Source organism: Drosophila miranda, chromosome 3 (genome assembly GCF_003369915.1).
Source record: "Drosophila miranda strain MSH22 chromosome 3, D.miranda_PacBio2.1, whole genome shotgun sequence".
Classification (NCBI taxonomy): Eukaryota; Metazoa; Arthropoda; class Insecta; order Diptera; family Drosophilidae; genus Drosophila; species Drosophila miranda.
The window spans coordinates 15,525,652-15,542,291 of NC_046676.1; the positions used below are offsets into that span (position 1 = coordinate 15,525,652).

A 16,640-nucleotide genomic window follows, 5' to 3' on the forward strand; every position below is an offset into this window, starting at 1 on the left:
ATCTTTGTGCAGTACATTTAATATAACATTTATTGGAGAAAGCATCCGTAGAACGAGATTGCCATGCTTTCAGCGCTTCAGCGTCTGTCTTCTACAATATATTCTTACAGACATATTCATATATCGTTAAAGTTATCACAAATGGTTTTTTTTCTTTTGATTCGTTAAATTGGAACCAACTGTGGGAGAAAGTTACAGAAAACTTAGTTGTTACCAAGTAGGGAATCAGGCAATTTGCATAGTTAGCTAGCGACTAAGACGTAATTCTCCAATGAGACCAGCTAAGAAGGCAAGTTTGCTGAGAAGTGTTGAGAATGGTGTGGCGACCAAATATCTGTTTGCCGTGTTCTTGTGTTAGCTGTTTCATAATATACGTATATTCTGGCGATTGACCTCGAACACGGTGTGGTCCTCCTCGTCGCTGTTGACATCCTCGATGGCCATGGGAAGTGGTGTTAGCTCTTGATTGGCCCTGTCGCCTTGTACCCCATATTTGCGCTCTGCTCGTGTTAATCGCATTCTATATAGGGAAATTTTCAGTTCAGTTTAATAAAATCATGTGCGCTGATAAGCCATCTTCGCGGACGGCCCCACTACTCACCGATAGACACGCAACACAAGTAGAAAAATGGCGGAACTTGTTATTGCCACCAGAACGTAGACGACGGCTTGTCCCGGAAAATCCATTTCATTGCCCATGCTAGAGTGCTCGATGCGAACATCCTCCACAGGCAAACTGGAGGATGGCGATAACTTGGGCTCGGCCCGAGATTTTGGGTCAGCTGGCCGCTCTGGCTCCTTGGGTTGTTCCTTCAAAGTTAGCGCAGGCTTCTCAGCAATGATGACATCAGCATCCTTTTGATTGGGCACGGGCACTGCATCATCTGACTTTACCGCTTTCGGAATTGCAGCCGGTGCACCTAGCTCCGATATCGGAACGGGCTTTGTGCCATTCGTGGATGCTGCCGACACTGCTGCGTCACTCTGCTGTTGCACCAACATCAGCACAAACAACCAGATAGCTGTGGCCGCGATGGAAGATCCCCGGAAGTACATTTGTTCTTATCTTATTGTTATTCTATCGAAATTGGATACAAGCAACTATGACGTTTTAAAATTTCTGATGTTTTGATTTTGCTGTAACTTGCCAGACCGACTGGAATCGCAAAGGTAAGGGGGTTCATAAACCAAGTTCATGAACTACTGTTGTGGAATCTACCAGGGATGGAAATCCTACGGTATTTTTCAAAAATGACAAAAAGAAGAAGAACAGAAATGACAAAATATTTACAGAAAAAGGAAGAAGAAGAACAGACCCTGGACTGGGGGTGGAATGGGGCCTGCTCCACCTCTGCCTATACCGCCCCCGTGACCCCCTTCGTGTTGCCTGGCGCCTTCCTGCTGTTCTCGCGCCAGGAATACATTGGCCGCATCTCGACCGAGTACAGCGAGGGGAGCGGAATCACGACGACGAGCGATACCCTTCAAGGATGTGGGCGATGCGCACGCCCTGGACGTGTCGGTGGCGGAGCGGTGCATCTACTGGGCTGACCAGAAGACCAAGTGCATCTTCCGGGCCTTTCTCAATGGCTCCTATGTGCAGCGGATCGTGGACTTGGGTCTGATTGGGCCGGACGGCACCGCTGTCGACTGGCTGGGCAGCAACATCTGGTCCAATGCGGAGGCTGGTCTCATCGTGGTCGCCCTCCTGGATGGCAGCAGTCGGCGCGTACTCTTGTGGAAGAAGGTGGAGAAGCCACGTACCCTGGTCTTCGAGCCGCGTCGCGGCTACATCTACTGGACAGAGTGGCCCTCGGATTCCATACGCCGCGCCACGATGAACGGATCCGAGCTGCAACCATGGCCGGGAGCTCATATTCGACCAGGAGACGAGACGCCTCTACTGGATGGCAAGAAGCGTCGGATACTGGTTGCCAGCTAGGACTACGTGTACTGGAGCGACTGGAGCACCGCGGACATTTATCAAGACGGGCCAGCCGCAGCCTCGCCAAGAACGTGCCCTGCATCCCCCCCAGCTACGACAGACTGCCCAAATGTGCGGCTGCCGGTGTCCTGGCATGTCCATGAAGGCGAGGCGTCTGCTCTTCTCGACAGATGTCGGCAGTCATCAGGCCATCATTCGGGCCCGACTCGATGGCAATGAGCGTGTGGACCTGGAAGGAGTCACGGCTCTGGCCTTAGACCAACAGTCCGATATCCCATGCGTATCGATGTTATAGTAAGCAACCAATATTGGACACCTCTGAAGGTGTAATCTCCTGTTCCCTCTCTACAGAAAAACCCTTGCTTCCATGCATATCCCGCAGGTGAACAACATTGTCGCCTTGGGGGATTTTTATACTGGCTGGACGATAAGACCGGAGTGGAACGGATCACTGTCAACGAAGAGCGTCGTTCCGCGGAGCTGCAGCGTATGCCGCAGATCACCGACATCAGTGCCGTGTGGACACCGGATGCGAAAGTGCGGCGCAATCACACGTGTCTGCACAGCCGCACAAAGTGTTTCCACATCTGCATAGCCAGCGGGGAGGGTGTGGCACGCAGCACGCGCGACGTCTGCTCTCGCGGCGCGCATCCGGCCTGTGGGCCAGATCATTTCACTTGCGCGGCCCCAGTGACGGGGAATGGTAACATGAATAAGGACCTAACCTAACCTAAGGACTGCGTACCCGCCTACTGGCGCTGTGACGGACAAAAGGACTGCCTGGACAAGTCGGATGAAGTGGGATGTCCCACATGCTGGGTGGATCAGTTCAGCTGCCAGTCCGGCGAGTGCTTCGACAAGGCTTTGATCTGCGATGGTACCACCTGTGACAACTGTGTGAATGTCCACGATGAGCCCGACTGCTGCAAGCGGCCAGGAGACTTTCAGTGTGCCATGGTGCAGACGATTTGCCTGACATTTTTTTTCACGGATATTCTTGCGCACCGAGCCGGAGTCTTAAAATACGAGCAACATTGCGACTGTTTTTTTTGTTGAACTATTTTGTTTAAGCCTTGCTTTAGTCAAAATACAATAAAAGCAAGGACTAAAAATTAGCCAATCTTGAAGAAAGTTATTCATCAACGGCCTTAAATTATGTGGGCAAAACTAAGGGTTTTAGTTAGCCAGAATTATTCAACGGAATCTCAAAATTGAGCAATATGAACAACTATCCTTTTTTGTTTTGACCCATTTCGCTAAAACCTTTTTTTTTTGACCATTTTCGCAAAAAATTTTTTAACGCAAAATTCAATAAAAGCAAGTATTAAGAATAAGCCAGTTAAGTAGAAAATTGATTCATTAATCAGATAAAACTATGTGGGCATGGCTAAATGTTCTATATAGCTGATAATATTCCACGGAAGATCAAAAACGAGGAATATGTAAAATAGAACTTGAATTCCTCAGTATAATCACGGTATATTTTTAAAATAAGACGGTATATTTTGGTATATTTATGAGGGTCGGACGGTATATTTTATCGATAAATCATTGGAAAAAAACAAAAATTGTTGTCATTGTGTTTTTGGTTGGGTTCGTTTCGTGGGAAATATTGTAATAATTAAAATATATAAAGTTAAAAAACATACTGAGTCTAATTTAGAATTACTCGATATCTGGTGACAGGTAAATTTGTTGACCAATTGGTTATTTTGGGGTCCAACGCAATCCGTATGAGAAATGTGAAAATGGCGAACAAGTGAAAAAGTGCTCCAAGGGGAAATCACGACGTCACAGAAAGAAAACGAAAAACGAGCAGGGCCCGAGTCTTTCTACTAAAATTTACAGTTATCTTTAGGTTCTATAAGACTTGTTGGTTTCCATGCTCTTTTTTGGCTGCTTTCTTCATTTAATGCTAAAATTGGTTATGTGCATTGGTTTGCTTTGTGTGCTAGTGTGTGTGAGGTGGTTGCGCGCGTACATTCATGTGTATTTGTATGTTCGAGTGCTTTTTAACCAGGAAGTTTACTGATTTTTAAGACGAGAGAACGGCACCCGATTGCAATAGGTAGAGGCGTGCTCGCCGCCCACTTGTTTATCCGACAGTAGATACTCTACCGCACTGTGATTCAAGGTTGGCTGTGTATGCTTTTCAGGGAAGGGAATGATTTTCTTTGTATCGTATTACACCTTGAGCATAATGTATGCGGGGGCAACACATGCACAAACGCACGCACGCACAAATACACTTGAACGTCCGTAAGTCTCTCTTTTGGCAACTTTTTTTGTGGCCTTACGAATGTGACATTGGATCAAAACGGTCGACCTTCGGTTTGATTTATTTACGTGGCTTGCACGATGGAGCCAGGTCTACTACATGTTCGTTTTATTTCCTTACAGATCATATTCTTGAATCTCTAAATTTTGATCACCCATTAGTCAAAATTCCGACCAAAGCACCTAGGACGAGAGCCGCCAAACGACGCCATCAGGATAACAATCCCTCGCCCCCGCTGTTGTCGTTGTCGTCGTCCGCGTCCTCTACAACAACAGCTGCCAGAAAAAATCTGCCACAGCCGCAAGAGCAACAGGCCCAGCGGCAGTCTCCACAGAAAGAGGGTAAAGCGCACTTGCCACCTGCCACCACAGCAATGAGTCGTTCAGGCGCACAGACCACACAGAAGCCAGTCAATCTGGACGACATCTGGAGTGAGTTGGATGAAGGCATACGCCAGGTCTACGAGCAAGAGAAGTCCCTGACCCGCACCCAGTACATGCGCTTCTACACACACGTCTATGACTACTGCACCAGTGTGAACGCAGCTCCAAGCGGCCGCAGCAATGGAAAGACTGGCGGAGCCCAACTGGTGGGCAAAAAGCTATACGATCGCCTTGAGCAGTTCCTCAAGACCTATCTTACCGAGCTGCTGACCAAGTTCAGGGCAATTAGCGGCGAAGAGGTGCTCCTGTCGCGGTATACCAAGCAGTGGAACGCGTATCAGTTCTCCAGTATTGTATTGGATGGCATCTGCAACTACTTGAACCGCAACTGGGTGAAGCGTGAGTGCGAGGAGGGCCAGAAGGGTATCTACAGGATCTACCGCCTGGCTCTGGTCGCCTGGAAGGGGCACCTGTTTCAGGTACTGAACGAGCCCGTCACCAAGGCCGTCCTCAAGTCCATTGAAGAGGAGCGCCAGGGCAAGCTGATCAACCGATCGCTGGTGCGCGATGTGATCGAGTCCTATGTGGAATTAAGCTTTAATGAGGATGACTCTGACGCGAACCAACAGAAGCTCTCCGTCTACAAGGACAACTTTGAGAGCAAATTCATAGCCGACACAGCCGCTTTCTACGAGAAAGAGTCCGATGCGTTCCTATCAAACAACACGGTGACTGAATATCTCAAGCACGTTGAGAATCGCCTGGAGGAGGAGAAACAACGCGTCCGTGGCCTGAACTCAAAGAACGGCCTTTCGTACCTGCACGAGACCACAGCAGAGACTCTTAAGTCAACATGCGAGCAGGTATGCGAGTGCCGTCAGTCAATTCTGTTTGATTTAATTTGCTAAGTAATTTCCCCTTGTCGTACTGTTCTCTCAGGTTCTCATCGAGAAGCATCTCAAAATATTCCACACCGAGTTCCAGAATCTGTTGAACGCAGATCGAAATGATGACCTTAAGCGCATGTACTCTTTGGTTGCACTTTCACCGAAAAACCTGGCAGATCTGAAGACCATCCTCGAGCAGCACATACTGCATCAGGGCACCGAAGCCATTGTCAAGTGCTGCACCACCGATGCGTTAAACGATCCCAAGACATATGTCCAAACCATACTCGATGTACATAAAAAATATAATGCCCTCGTGCTGACGGCATTCAACAATGACAACGGATTTGTGGCCGCATTGGACAAGGCATGCGGAAAGTTCATCAATTCGAACGTGGTTACGGCTGCGAACACGGCCAGCAAATCGCCCGAGCTGCTTGCCAAGTACTGCGATATTTTGCTAAAGAAATCCTCCAAGAATCCCGAGGACAAGGAGCTCGAAGACAACCTGAACCAGGTGATGGTCGTATTTAAGTACATAGAGGATAAGGACGTCTTCCAGAAATACTACTCTAAGATGCTCGCAAAGCGTTTGGTGAACCACACATCAGCATCCGACGATGCCGAGGCCATGATGATCTCTAAGCTGAAGCAGACCTGTGGCTATGAGTACACGGTCAAGCTTCAGCGCATGTTCCAGGACATTGGCGTTTCCAAGGACCTCAACTCCAACTTCAAGGAGCACCTGCTGACGAACAATGTCGTATCCGAAATTGATTTCGGCATCGAGGTCCTCTCCTCCGGCTCGTGGCCCTTCCAGCTGAGCAACAACTTCCTGTTGCCGTCAGAGCTTGAGCGATCCGTACGTCAATTCAACGAATTCTATGCCGCCCGTCACTCCGGCCGCAAGCTGAACTGGCTGTATCAAATGTGCAAGGGAGAGCTGATCATGAACGTGAATCGCAACAACACGTCGACAGTGTACACCCTGCAAGCTAGTACCTTCCAGATGTCGGTGCTCTTACAGTTCAACGACCAGCTCAGCTTCACAGTCCAACAGCTGCTGGAAAACACCCAGACACAGTTGGAAAGCTTGATTCAGGTAAACGGATAACTACATGATTCTGTCGAATGTATTCTGTAATCCACTAAATTCATTTTATGCTTGCACATTTAGGTTTTGCAAATATTGCTCAAGGCAAAGGTTTTGACGTCCACCGACAATGAGAACTCATTGACGCCCGAGTCAACTGTGGAGCTGTTCCTGGACTACAAGAACAAGAAGCGCCGCATTAACATAAACCAGCCTCTGAAGACTGAGCTTAAAGTGGAACAGGAGACTGTACATAAACACATTGAGGAGGACCGTAAGCTGTTGATACAGGCCGCCATTGTGCGCATTATGAAGATGCGCAAACGCCTCAATCACACCAATCTAATCTCCGAGGTGCTCAATCAGCTGTCGACGCGCTTTAAGCCCAAGGTGCCCGTCATTAAAAAGTGCATCGACATTCTGATTGAGAAGGAGTATTTGGAGCGCATGGAGGGACACAAAGACACATATAGTTATCTTGCCTAAGGTTATTTTAAATTTAAAACTGTACGCTGTTTCATCAACGTCAACCATACAAAAAATATCATTATTGCTGTCGTACCCGCTCCGATCCCTCCCACCCTTCTGAACACCCAAATAAACTGCCGCCTCAATAATCAAACTACTAGGGAGATGAAAAATACTCCATCGACCGATTTGGATTTGCAGCTAGGGTCTGATCAGCTTCTGCTCGTTTTTTAAGGGCTTCCTGGAGGTGTTTTCTTTTTTAAATCAAATCGTTTTGTTTTAATTTACGTTTACGTTACTCATAGTTCGATGTATTCATATTTTCATTCATTAATTATAAAACTTCGATGCAAACCAGTGTTTACCTTTGTGCTGGATTCTGTACGTTCACGGAGTGTCGGCTCCAGAGTCCTGCAGCTGCAGCTTCTCATCCAGATTCATTCCGCTCGCTATGGCGTACACGGTGAAAGCAAACTTGGCCACCTGCAAAAGAACCAGAGTTGAGGTTGGTTTTTCCACGGCATGGACTCACATTGATGTTGGTGGCTAGATTGATTGTGAATATGTTCATGGCCGTGAACGTTATGGGCTGCTGCAGCTTCTGCAGAAACTGAAGGGCCGTGCTTTGGTAGCGCTTGTCCTGCATCCACCAAGCCGAGTGGAACAGGGCATCAGCCAGGTCATTGCAGTCGTCCACGATGGCGTTGCAGTAGAAGCAAAGCGGAAAGGTCTGCAACAGCACAGCCATCACGTAGGTAACGATGCCAAAGCGGGTCGATTGATCAGCGAATAGCACCATGTTTATCATGACAATGCCCAGAATGGAGCCGCAGATGATGAACTGGGCAAATATTGTGCCCGAGATGATGGGTCGAATGGTGTCGCAGAAGCTTGGGAAGACATATCACAACGATCCTTCTCCAAAAACCCATAGGCGACTTACTTTAGCATCGTCCTGTGAGCCTTGATGCACTCGACCAGCGATTTAAAGATGTTATCTGGATCAGCGTTCGCCTCGTTATTGGCCTCGCCCAGGCGAACGATGCGGTCCTTCAGCATTAGAATGTGAGTTCGCAAAGCCGCCACATAGATCACGGGGTACGAGTCCGTGGCTGTGGCCACGAATATTGCGTATCCCACGGTGAAGTACTCTACAAAACTCTGTATGTACAACTGACGTCTGTCGAGACGCCAGTCAATGAACGGATAATAGGTGTTATAAGGGACGCGGTCGTGGAAAAGGCCATCCACGAGAGTGGAGGTGGCGTAGAGAAAGTAGACAATCCCAAAGATCAGGTACAGTTTGTTGATGGTGGCTACTGTAACCCGGACCTTGCGCTTCTCCTCCGGGGTGACACAATACACGTCCAACTCATCGAAGCATTGGTTTGCCATTTCAAAGCGCTCCTTTAGGATAGACAGGGTGAAGAATTTGATCGAAAAGCACCAGGTGTTCAGGCACAGTTGCAGCGACTGCAGCAGCAGATCGGGTGGAAACTGGGAAAAGTGTATCTTGTAGTTAATCGGAAAACTCAGCGGAAGGTAAAAAATGTTATAGCTGAAGGAGATCACCCGCAAAATCTTGCGACCAATTCCGAAGTCGTTGTAAAAATCTAGGCCCGCAATATGAAGTGTTTTGAGCAAGTAAACAGTAGAATCCCTCGTCCCGATTGGCTCCGACAGCGGAGCCGGGTACACAAGCTTGAAGAACATTTTAGAACGTTTAAGCTGCTTCTGGATCAGGTACAGCACCAGGAGCTCTTTATAGCCTGCCAATTGTTGACCATATTGCGTTTCCTCCGTCGCAACTTTTAATTACTGGTTATCCAACTGGGTCTGGGGCGTTTCACCGACATTTTGCAGAACTATTTTCGCACATATTGAAACTACTATTGCATTTGAAGAGGTGTGCGATGCATCGCCGACTAAAGGATAACCCTCATCACTATATTCCTTTACTTAGACAAAATAATACAACTGCAAATCAACCGATACACCCAGTAAGAGCAACAATGTTTGATGTTTCAAGAAGTTGTTTCTTATTGCTGTTTCTTAGTTGATTTATTATTTATAGACATTAATTTTTTTTGGTCTTTACGTTGCAACGGGAGTGAATTCGTTATTTGCATTTCTGCACACTTATTTCAATGGGAACCAAACCATATGTGATATGTTATAAAACACACTAAATCTTTTGATCACAAATTTAACATTTAACTTGAAACTTCTTTGGCCGACGACAAGGGCCAAACATGTACTCAAGACTTCGATACACACGTTTTTCTCAGCCCAGTAATTCATTTGAATTGAAGGTTATGCTATATTATACATAACATATATGTATATACACAAGTTTCCTTAAAACTACAGTTAATACTATCAGCTTATAAAATAGGTTTCAGTTATGCACAATGTTATTTATTAACAAGGAGATCCAGCGGGAGCTATGGTCAATCGTCAATCCTCGTCGTCGAGTGTGAGGACCTTTGTGTGAAAGCGCATTCGTTTTGTGTTCTTCACCACACCGTTATTGAGCAAATTGATTCCAGGATTTGGATTGGGCAGCTTCTCCCACAAGCGCTTAACGCCCTTCTCGACAATCGAGTTGAAGTCATACTTTTCTGGTGTGGCAGTAGGTTCAGATACAAGTGCGCTTTGTGGGAGTTTGCGAAGCTTGACTACAGCCTGCTTGAGACGTATGCTGCTGGTGCTGGTTACGCTAGCCCTATCATCGTCATCATCTGCACCATTTGCATCTGCGTTTGTAGCCATCGAGCAGCCTCGTTTCTGCGACGTGGGAGCTTTTGACTTGAACACAGCCATACTAAAACAGTGAAATAAATTATTATAGTTATCAGGAGTAGGATATACTACTTGATTACTACCTTTCCTTCTTGTCGTACACATTGATTGTTGGCGGATTTGCAGGACATAGCTTGCCTGGCTCCTCCGGGTGATAGCCAAAGTCTTTTCCCTTCAACCAGTTATCATAGCGGTCCGGCTGAAAGTGGCGCACAAATGTCTCCATTGAGATTTTAACCATATCGCTGCGGCACCTGCATATGCTAGCGCGCTTGCCATACTCTATCCAGCGCTTGGACGCAAAGTTGGTCGACTCTGCACCATTGAAGCCGTGGTTGAAGCCAGAATGGTAGCCAAACGGAAAGGTTATCATAATTTCACCCGCCTCCTGGGTAATTTTGTTGTAGGGTATATTATGCTGGCGCAAAACTTTGGGACTTATCATGGTCATCTTGTGACGGAGGTACGCATTGCATTCCTGATAGGTTTCAGGGAATAACTCATTGGCCAGCTTCTCCAAGCGTCTTCCGTAGGCCGGTGGAATGGCGTACCATGTTTTGGGAGCACCAAAATGAAGATAATTTATGGAATAAAGATCCATGTCTTCGGTGTGCCAAGCAAAGGAACTCTTCCACATTCCGAAATAGAGGTACGCTGTATTAACCCCGTCTATGGTTATATTATAATCTGTGTTAACCAGGTTCAGTACGGTGTCTAGCCGCCCGATGTTCCACACATCTAGTTCCTCGTCACTGAGCGTTCCCTGGACATCAGCTGCATACAGCGGTGATACGTATGTAACATTCTTCCAATATTTCCGCTCCAGATCGTCGTAGTCGATGTGACGCGGTGTGCTGTGTAGCTCGGAGTTTGCCTTCTCCATGAACTGACGCAGTGTCATCTGCTTGCGTTGTTGCACGTTGAATTGCTGGTACACTCCTTGTGCCCTAAAAACCAAGTCCACACAAGTGTCAACTGTAAGTGTCCATCTTTCACACCAAGCAACTTCTTACCCCTGGACCACCTGAGAAATCGGTGGAGGAATCGTCATATTGATGTTCTCTATGTCGTACCCAGACTTCCTGGGGACCCATTCTGGCGGGGGCTGCATAAGTTAAGTTAAATATACATACATTCGCATCCATGAATTTTACCATTTACCTGAATTTTAACCAAGCCAGCGAGATGGGCCCCGCGACTCTCCATATACTCTATGTAGGTCGAAAAGTGCTGGAACTCACTGTAGCTGGGACGAAAGGTCATGATGCGGGGAACTTTATTTTGTTCCCCATCTTGAAATGAACACTTTGTAGACATAACCGCCGCAGTTTTCTTTCTATATGAATTTTTTTTATCAACTCTTAATTCTCAAATGCCGATTGGTGTGGCCTTTCCAGCGAATGGGCAAAAAACAACAAAAGTCCATAACGCGTCTTACAAAATATTGGGAAATATTTGAAAATGCTAGAAAATATTTTTAAAAAAATGCAATAAAAATATATAAACATAAAAATATAAAAGCTGTTTACCTAAAAATTCAGGTTTTTCGCAAAAAAAAAATAATCAAAACTCCATTGATTGCAGCGGACACTACTGCCGCTGCATCTTAAAATGATAATTATTTTAAATTTCAATTTTTAAATTAAGATACTAATTCTCAAATGCCGATTGGTGTGGCCTTTCCAGCGAACCAACAAAAATACCCAATATTGTGCCGTCTGGCCACTCTGCAAGAAATGCAACCTTGATGCCCGCGCTTCCGGCGCGCTTGATTCAAATCTTCGCCACAATCGTCACTCCCGATCGTAAAAACTTTATTTGTTTTCAACTCTTATTCGCCCCTGACCTGGCTCTTAACTTTTTGTCTTGAATTTTTAAAGCCCTCCATCTTACAAACAAAAAAGATTGATCTGTCTTTTATAGAACTTACATCATTTTCGATTCGAAGCCACCGTTCAAACAATCATTACACCTGATATCATATCTGTATATATAATTCCCGGAACTCCCAGTGCCGACGACTCGTATTAGTGCTATATAACAATTAGCGCCTTGGATAAACAACGGAATTTCGGTGAAAAAATGCACAAAACAAGAGATTACACTCTAGAAATTCAAATTAAAAGGGCTTTTCAATGCAGCCCAGCAACACTGCAGATGGGAGATAATCAAACGAGTTAGATAACATTCTGGAAGCGAATTGACAGCGATAAGGAGTAAACAGCTGACTACTCAGATTGATCGACAGAATAACAATTTGTTTGTGAAATTATTTCAAAAGCAATGGGCATCATAATTCATACAATATGTGATTTGCATTGAGCCTGGAGAAAAGCCAAGAGGAGAGTTCGTTCCCGCCGAGTTTTATTGTTTTTTTATGATTATGGTTGAGATAATGATAATGGCGAACGATCCGCGTAGAGTCGCTGGCACTTCAAAACTGGCCCAGCTGTAATCAGGAAAAATGGGTTCTGTTCTTAGTGGTATCAGTATAAAAGCGAAAGGTGCACTCCAACCCAGGAACAGTCGTCGTTTCGCCGTCCATCGGAATTGCGCCTAAGAAGGCTGACCAATTCTAAATCAAAGTGTTGTCCCTAGTGTAATTCGCATATACGATAATAAAGTAGATATGGGCTTCGATACCTCTTCGGAGATGGCAAGGCGTGAGTAAATCAAAGCACAGCACAGCACAGGAATAACCAAACAATAAAACCTAGTGGCGAATATACTCGTAAATGAATCAAAGATACCATCTGAAGTGTTTCCGTGTACTCGTATTTAATCGCTGTGGCCGAGCTGAGAATTTTTTTTCCTTTAGTCAACTCTTAATGGGTTATTGATACGAGTTTGCCGGTTGAGAACACGACTGAATTGTAGTTGATAATCCAAGTGATGCAACAATGATCGGCTCGCTCTTATACCACAATACATGGTGCTTTCTATCATTAGTACGATCACATTATGTATGTTTCCAGACCTACCCTATGACCTTATTGTTGCTGCATTCCTTATGTCTAGTTTTACTTGCAAATTATTCAGACATCTGTTGGCATATATCATGCCCGTATCTTATATATCTTCACACAAATCAACAGAAGATAATTTCGTTTGAGGCAATGTAAATATTTACATTCTTCTTAAGGGGTCTTCCCATCTGCACGGTACATAATTTTTGGTGAATAAAAGTAAATCTCGAGATCTATTGAGGACAAGCCCGGAGAGCAATTAAGACTTATGGCTTGTTTCACACTTTTCCCTTGACTACTACCCTGTGCTGGGTCGGCGGCCACTTTTCCATTGAAAACAGACGAGCTTTGTTTTGTTTTTCCTCATTTGCATGCGGTAATGATAATGAAAATATTATTATAATATAATAAAAGACAAAGCATTCAGTCGGAGTCGTTAATTAATGGCATCAGCACGCACTATCAGAACATTGTTAAACGGCCATAAAACGTAAATTGAATAAAAAAAGGTCCTAGAAATAATCATGCAAATGACAAACCAAACAAATCCCACAGTTAATTTATATAATGGGGCAATCGGTAGATTACTTTGCCAGACGACGATCCGCTCCGACATGGTTTACTTCGTAAACGGGGAGAGGACACCTCTGCTACTCCGGGTGGTGCCAAATCATCTCCACACATTAGCCTGTAAAGCATTATTAACTAAGTATAGAAATCATTTACAGGACTTTAATCAATTCTTAATTTTATTCTTCCAATAGCAAGTGGATTTGGAGCACGCCACTGGCAGGCAATCCTCTTGTTCGTCGGCATGATGATCAACTACTTTCAGCGCGTCGACATCTCGGCCGCCATCGTACCGATGACTCAATCCACTGCCGGGGCTCCCTACTACAGCTGGGATTTGTCGGATAAATCTCTGATACTGAGCAGCTTCTTCTGGGGCTATGTCGTCTCGCAGGTTCCCTCAGGTTTGTTGGCCAAACGTTTCGGGGCAAAAATAGTTCTGGGATCGGCCACCGCCATCGGCGGAGTCTTGTCGTTTTTCCATCCCATGGCGGCGGCCAATGGCTGGGAGAGTGTCTGCGTATTGCGGGTCCTCACCGGTCTAGTTCAAGGCACTGTCTACCCCTGTGTACACACCTTGTTGGCCAAATGGGTGCCGCGCACGGAGCGGGGCTTCCTTACCACCGGCATCTATTCGGGCGCCCAGTTCGGGACGGCTGTTATTCTGGTCACGAGTGGATTCATTTTCGAGTCGAGCATGGGCTGGCCCGGACTGTTCTACTTGTCTGGAGGCCTTAGCTTGGGCTGGGCGTTGCTCTTTTTCTGGCAGGCTGCCGACGAGCCAGCCACATCACGCAACATCACGAAGGCGGAACGGGAGTACATCGAGAGCCTCACAGGCAGCAACAGTAGCAGTCAGGTATGTACAACACACCAGTTGATTTTATTCCAGAGTAAGTAGTAGTCTGATTTCGTTTTGTCCATCTACTCCAGTCCATGCCAGTGCCCTGGATCTCGATTTTCAAATCGCCAGCCTTTTACGGTCTTTTGGCCGCTCACTGCGGCTTCACCTGGGGATTCTACACGCTGCTAACCGAGATGCCCTCGTACATGAGCAAGGTTCTGCAGTTGGATGTCAAATCGAATGCATTCCTCTCCTCCCTGCCATACTTTGCCATGGGAGTGCTCTGCCTGGTGGTCAGCCCCATATCGGATCTGCTCATCAACCGAGGCGTCATTTCGACCACGACTGCCCGCAAGCTCTTCAACTCGATTGGACAGTGGGGACCGATGGCCTGCTTGATCGGACTGGGCTACATGACCGCCGACGAGAAGACCTGGGCCATTCTACTGCTAACGCTTGCCGTGGGAATCAATGCGGGCTGCTCCTGTGGTTACCTCATTAACCACATTGATTTGTCGCCCAACTTTGCTGGTCCTATGATGGGCGTAACCAACGGAATTGCTGGTGTGACATCTATTGTCGCGCCGTTGGTGGTCGGCGCCATTCTCACCGAGGAGGAGGATCCGAGCCAATGGCGTACGGTCTTCTTCATCACCGGGGCAGTTTACTTAGTATGCAACACCTTGTTTGTGATTTTTGGCAAGGCCACTGTGCAGTCCTGGAACGAGCCAAAGAACCTGTCCAGCACGATAGCCTTGCGCAACAACTTTGAGAACGACTCCAAGACCATTGCCCCCACGACAGACAAGGACAATCGTTTTTAAATTGCTGTACCTCGACTCTGTCCACAATCTCGTTTACACTATTATGGCTCTATGAGTTACTATAATATACAATTTCTGTATAGGTAGATAGTTCGAAACAGGCGTCTACCAAATCAGCGATATTTGATATATGCTTTAGTTATAATTAAAGACTTTGGTTTAGGTTTATGTTAATACTAAGCTTAATATGACTACAATTTGTGATAAGCTTAATATAAAGCTTACGATGTGTGGCACGTTTCATATGTATTATGTCCGGAATATGTTTAAATATTTGAATTGTCTTATCATCGTCTGTCTCTGCTTGCTCCGAGTATACCAATAAATATTTACAATACTAAATTCTTTGTTCGTCTGACGAGAAGTAAAGGAACCTAATCACTCTTATCCACTGCTTCCATCCCCGTTCAGAACTGTCTCGATATTGGAATGGAAACGTACCGATTTCGTTGCATGTTACTTGACCTTTCGCTGCAACTGCCGCTGTTCGTTAAGTCGCTGATTAATGCGGCGCGAAGATGACAGTGTGCGTAGCATTGTCCAAATGGCCATCGTCCAGGTGAGTATAATGGTGCCATAAAGAACAGGAGCATATGCATTCGTATTGCCAACGGGTATTTCTGCTCTTAGAGGCGCCCTCAGCTGGTATTCCACATGTATTTGCTTCCAGTTGCAACGCTCCAGATTGTGGAGGGTTGTCGGCTCCGTATCTGTGACGATGTTTTCGTCAAATCTGCTTTTGTGCGCGTTCAGGCAGTACAGCTTATCAGGTCGGGCAACCAATTCATTGTCAACCAGCTCACTATCAGCGATCGGACAGTTCAGATAGAGTTCTGGCGTAGCTATAGCTACCATGCTGGTGGATCTGTAAGGTGTTTGCGGTTAATATAAATGCAATCGAGTATGCTTTACAATAGTCAAGAACACTGAACCTCTTATCGCTCGGTGCGTGATAGCGAAAATGAATTGGAAGCGTTACAATTTCCATTAGTTTCGGCACGCCGCGCAACAACACAGAGAACGGCTGCGCCCTCTCAGTGGGCTCTTCAATGTTCACAAACTTCGGGTAGACGGCACTTAGCTGGAAAGTCAATGGGATAAGCCTAAGATTCCACTTCAATGAACTGCAGACGAACTTACTCTTTTGAGGCGCTGCAAATCATCCAGCTCGTCTGTGCTTATGTAAACGGCTGCTGGCAGCGGTTGCAGCAGCATATAGTCACAGTCCTTGCCCGCCAGGGGAAAATCGAACTGCACTCTGTACGTTAATGTTCTGTCGTATACATAGAATACAATTCATAAAATTATTTGTTGGACAGTGAACTGATTTCTTCTACCGACCTGTGCATACCGGCCTTCTCCATTTCCACGTGCACTATCGGCTGTTGCAGAAGATAGCTGTGTGCTGCACTTGCCAGGAGCGCAATCACACCTATTGCACTCTTCCAATTACGCTTTGAAATCATTTTTAGCTAATAAAATGCAAAATTCTCAAGCAAATTTGTAAATAAAAACATTCTGTTTCATTTCCGACTCATTTTCAAAATATACCGTAAATATACTGACGAGTTAAAGTTCTA

At 45.9% G+C, this 16,640-nt stretch overlaps 7 protein-coding genes and 1 long non-coding RNA gene across 11 annotated transcripts; 4 read left to right on the forward strand and 4 right to left on the reverse strand.

The window, feature by feature from the left end:
* Positions 1-3: 3 nt before the first annotated feature.
* LOC117188448 lies at positions 4-1,175 on the reverse strand. Of its 2 annotated transcripts, XM_033392338.1 has the most exons (3): positions 602-1,175; positions 394-520; positions 4-179 (listed from the first exon to the last, which is right to left on the reverse strand). In XM_033392338.1, exons 1-3 carry the CDS (start codon positions 1,054-1,056, stop codon positions 165-167), a joined length of 597 nt encoding a protein of 198 aa, XP_033248229.1. In that variant the 5' UTR covers positions 1,057-1,175; the 3' UTR covers positions 4-164. The 2 variants fall into 2 exon arrangements, with proteins under 2 accessions (XP_033248229.1, XP_033248228.1); XM_033392337.1 differs by having other exon boundaries at positions 4-520; positions 602-1,174.
* A 107-nt stretch (positions 1,176-1,282) lies between these two features.
* Positions 1,283-2,733, forward strand: LOC108160612 (low-density lipoprotein receptor-related protein 5-like). 2 transcript variants are annotated; one of them, XR_004472586.1, is made up of 2 exons: positions 1,283-2,239; positions 2,328-2,733. XR_004472586.1 is itself a non-coding variant. In XM_017294726.2 (2 exons), the coding sequence occupies exons 1-2, from the start codon at positions 2,222-2,224 to the stop codon at positions 2,672-2,674; spliced, it is 396 nt and encodes a 131-aa protein (XP_017150215.1). In that variant the 5' UTR covers positions 1,283-2,221; the 3' UTR covers positions 2,675-2,733. The 2 variants fall into 2 exon arrangements, 1 of the variants encoding a protein (XP_017150215.1); XM_017294726.2 differs by having other exon boundaries at positions 2,297-2,733.
* A 1,612-nt stretch (positions 2,734-4,345) lies between these two features.
* LOC117188446 (cullin homolog 1) lies at positions 4,346-7,408 on the forward strand. Its single transcript, XM_033392334.1, has 3 exons — positions 4,346-5,469; positions 5,546-6,595; positions 6,671-7,408. The coding sequence occupies exons 1-3, from the start codon at positions 4,597-4,599 to the stop codon at positions 7,070-7,072; spliced, it is 2,325 nt and encodes a 774-aa protein (XP_033248225.1). The 5' UTR covers positions 4,346-4,596; the 3' UTR covers positions 7,073-7,408.
* A 9-nt stretch (positions 7,409-7,417) lies between these two features.
* LOC108160150 (odorant receptor 43b) lies at positions 7,418-8,805 on the reverse strand. The gene is made up of 3 exons (XM_017293964.2): positions 7,998-8,805; positions 7,587-7,944; positions 7,418-7,537 (listed from the first exon to the last, which is right to left on the reverse strand). Exons 1-3 carry the CDS (start codon positions 8,765-8,767, stop codon positions 7,442-7,444), a joined length of 1,224 nt encoding a protein of 407 aa, XP_017149453.1. The 5' UTR covers positions 8,768-8,805; the 3' UTR covers positions 7,418-7,441.
* A 477-nt stretch (positions 8,806-9,282) lies between these two features.
* LOC108159911 (probable lysine-specific demethylase 4A) lies at positions 9,283-11,259 on the reverse strand. Its single transcript, XM_017293543.2, has 4 exons — positions 11,018-11,259; positions 10,870-10,961; positions 9,940-10,803; positions 9,283-9,878 (listed from the first exon to the last, which is right to left on the reverse strand). Exons 1-4 carry the CDS (start codon positions 11,171-11,173, stop codon positions 9,512-9,514), a joined length of 1,479 nt encoding a protein of 492 aa, XP_017149032.1. The 5' UTR covers positions 11,174-11,259; the 3' UTR covers positions 9,283-9,511.
* Positions 11,260-12,093: 834 nt separating this feature from the next.
* LOC108159912 (putative inorganic phosphate cotransporter) lies at positions 12,094-15,402 on the forward strand. 2 transcript variants are annotated; one of them, XM_017293544.2, is made up of 3 exons: positions 12,094-12,519; positions 13,587-14,251; positions 14,326-15,402. In XM_017293544.2, exons 1-3 carry the CDS (start codon positions 12,486-12,488, stop codon positions 15,058-15,060), a joined length of 1,434 nt encoding a protein of 477 aa, XP_017149033.1. In that variant the 5' UTR covers positions 12,094-12,485; the 3' UTR covers positions 15,061-15,402. The 2 variants fall into 2 exon arrangements, with proteins under 2 accessions (XP_017149033.1, XP_033248227.1); XM_033392336.1 differs by lacking the exon at positions 12,094-12,519 and adding an exon at positions 12,551-13,512.
* On the reverse strand, positions 15,183-16,547 carry LOC108159913 (phosphatidylinositol-glycan biosynthesis class X protein). The gene is made up of 4 exons (XM_017293545.2): positions 16,402-16,547; positions 16,201-16,333; positions 15,993-16,141; positions 15,183-15,925 (listed from the first exon to the last, which is right to left on the reverse strand). The coding sequence occupies exons 1-4, from the start codon at positions 16,524-16,526 to the stop codon at positions 15,517-15,519; spliced, it is 816 nt and encodes a 271-aa protein (XP_017149034.1). The 5' UTR covers positions 16,527-16,547; the 3' UTR covers positions 15,183-15,516.
* On the forward strand, positions 16,228-16,606 carry LOC117188451. The gene is made up of 2 exons (XR_004472587.1): positions 16,228-16,320; positions 16,380-16,606. It is a non-coding gene; the product is annotated as an uncharacterized LOC117188451 (long non-coding RNA).
* The last annotated feature ends 34 nt before the right edge of the window (positions 16,607-16,640 follow it).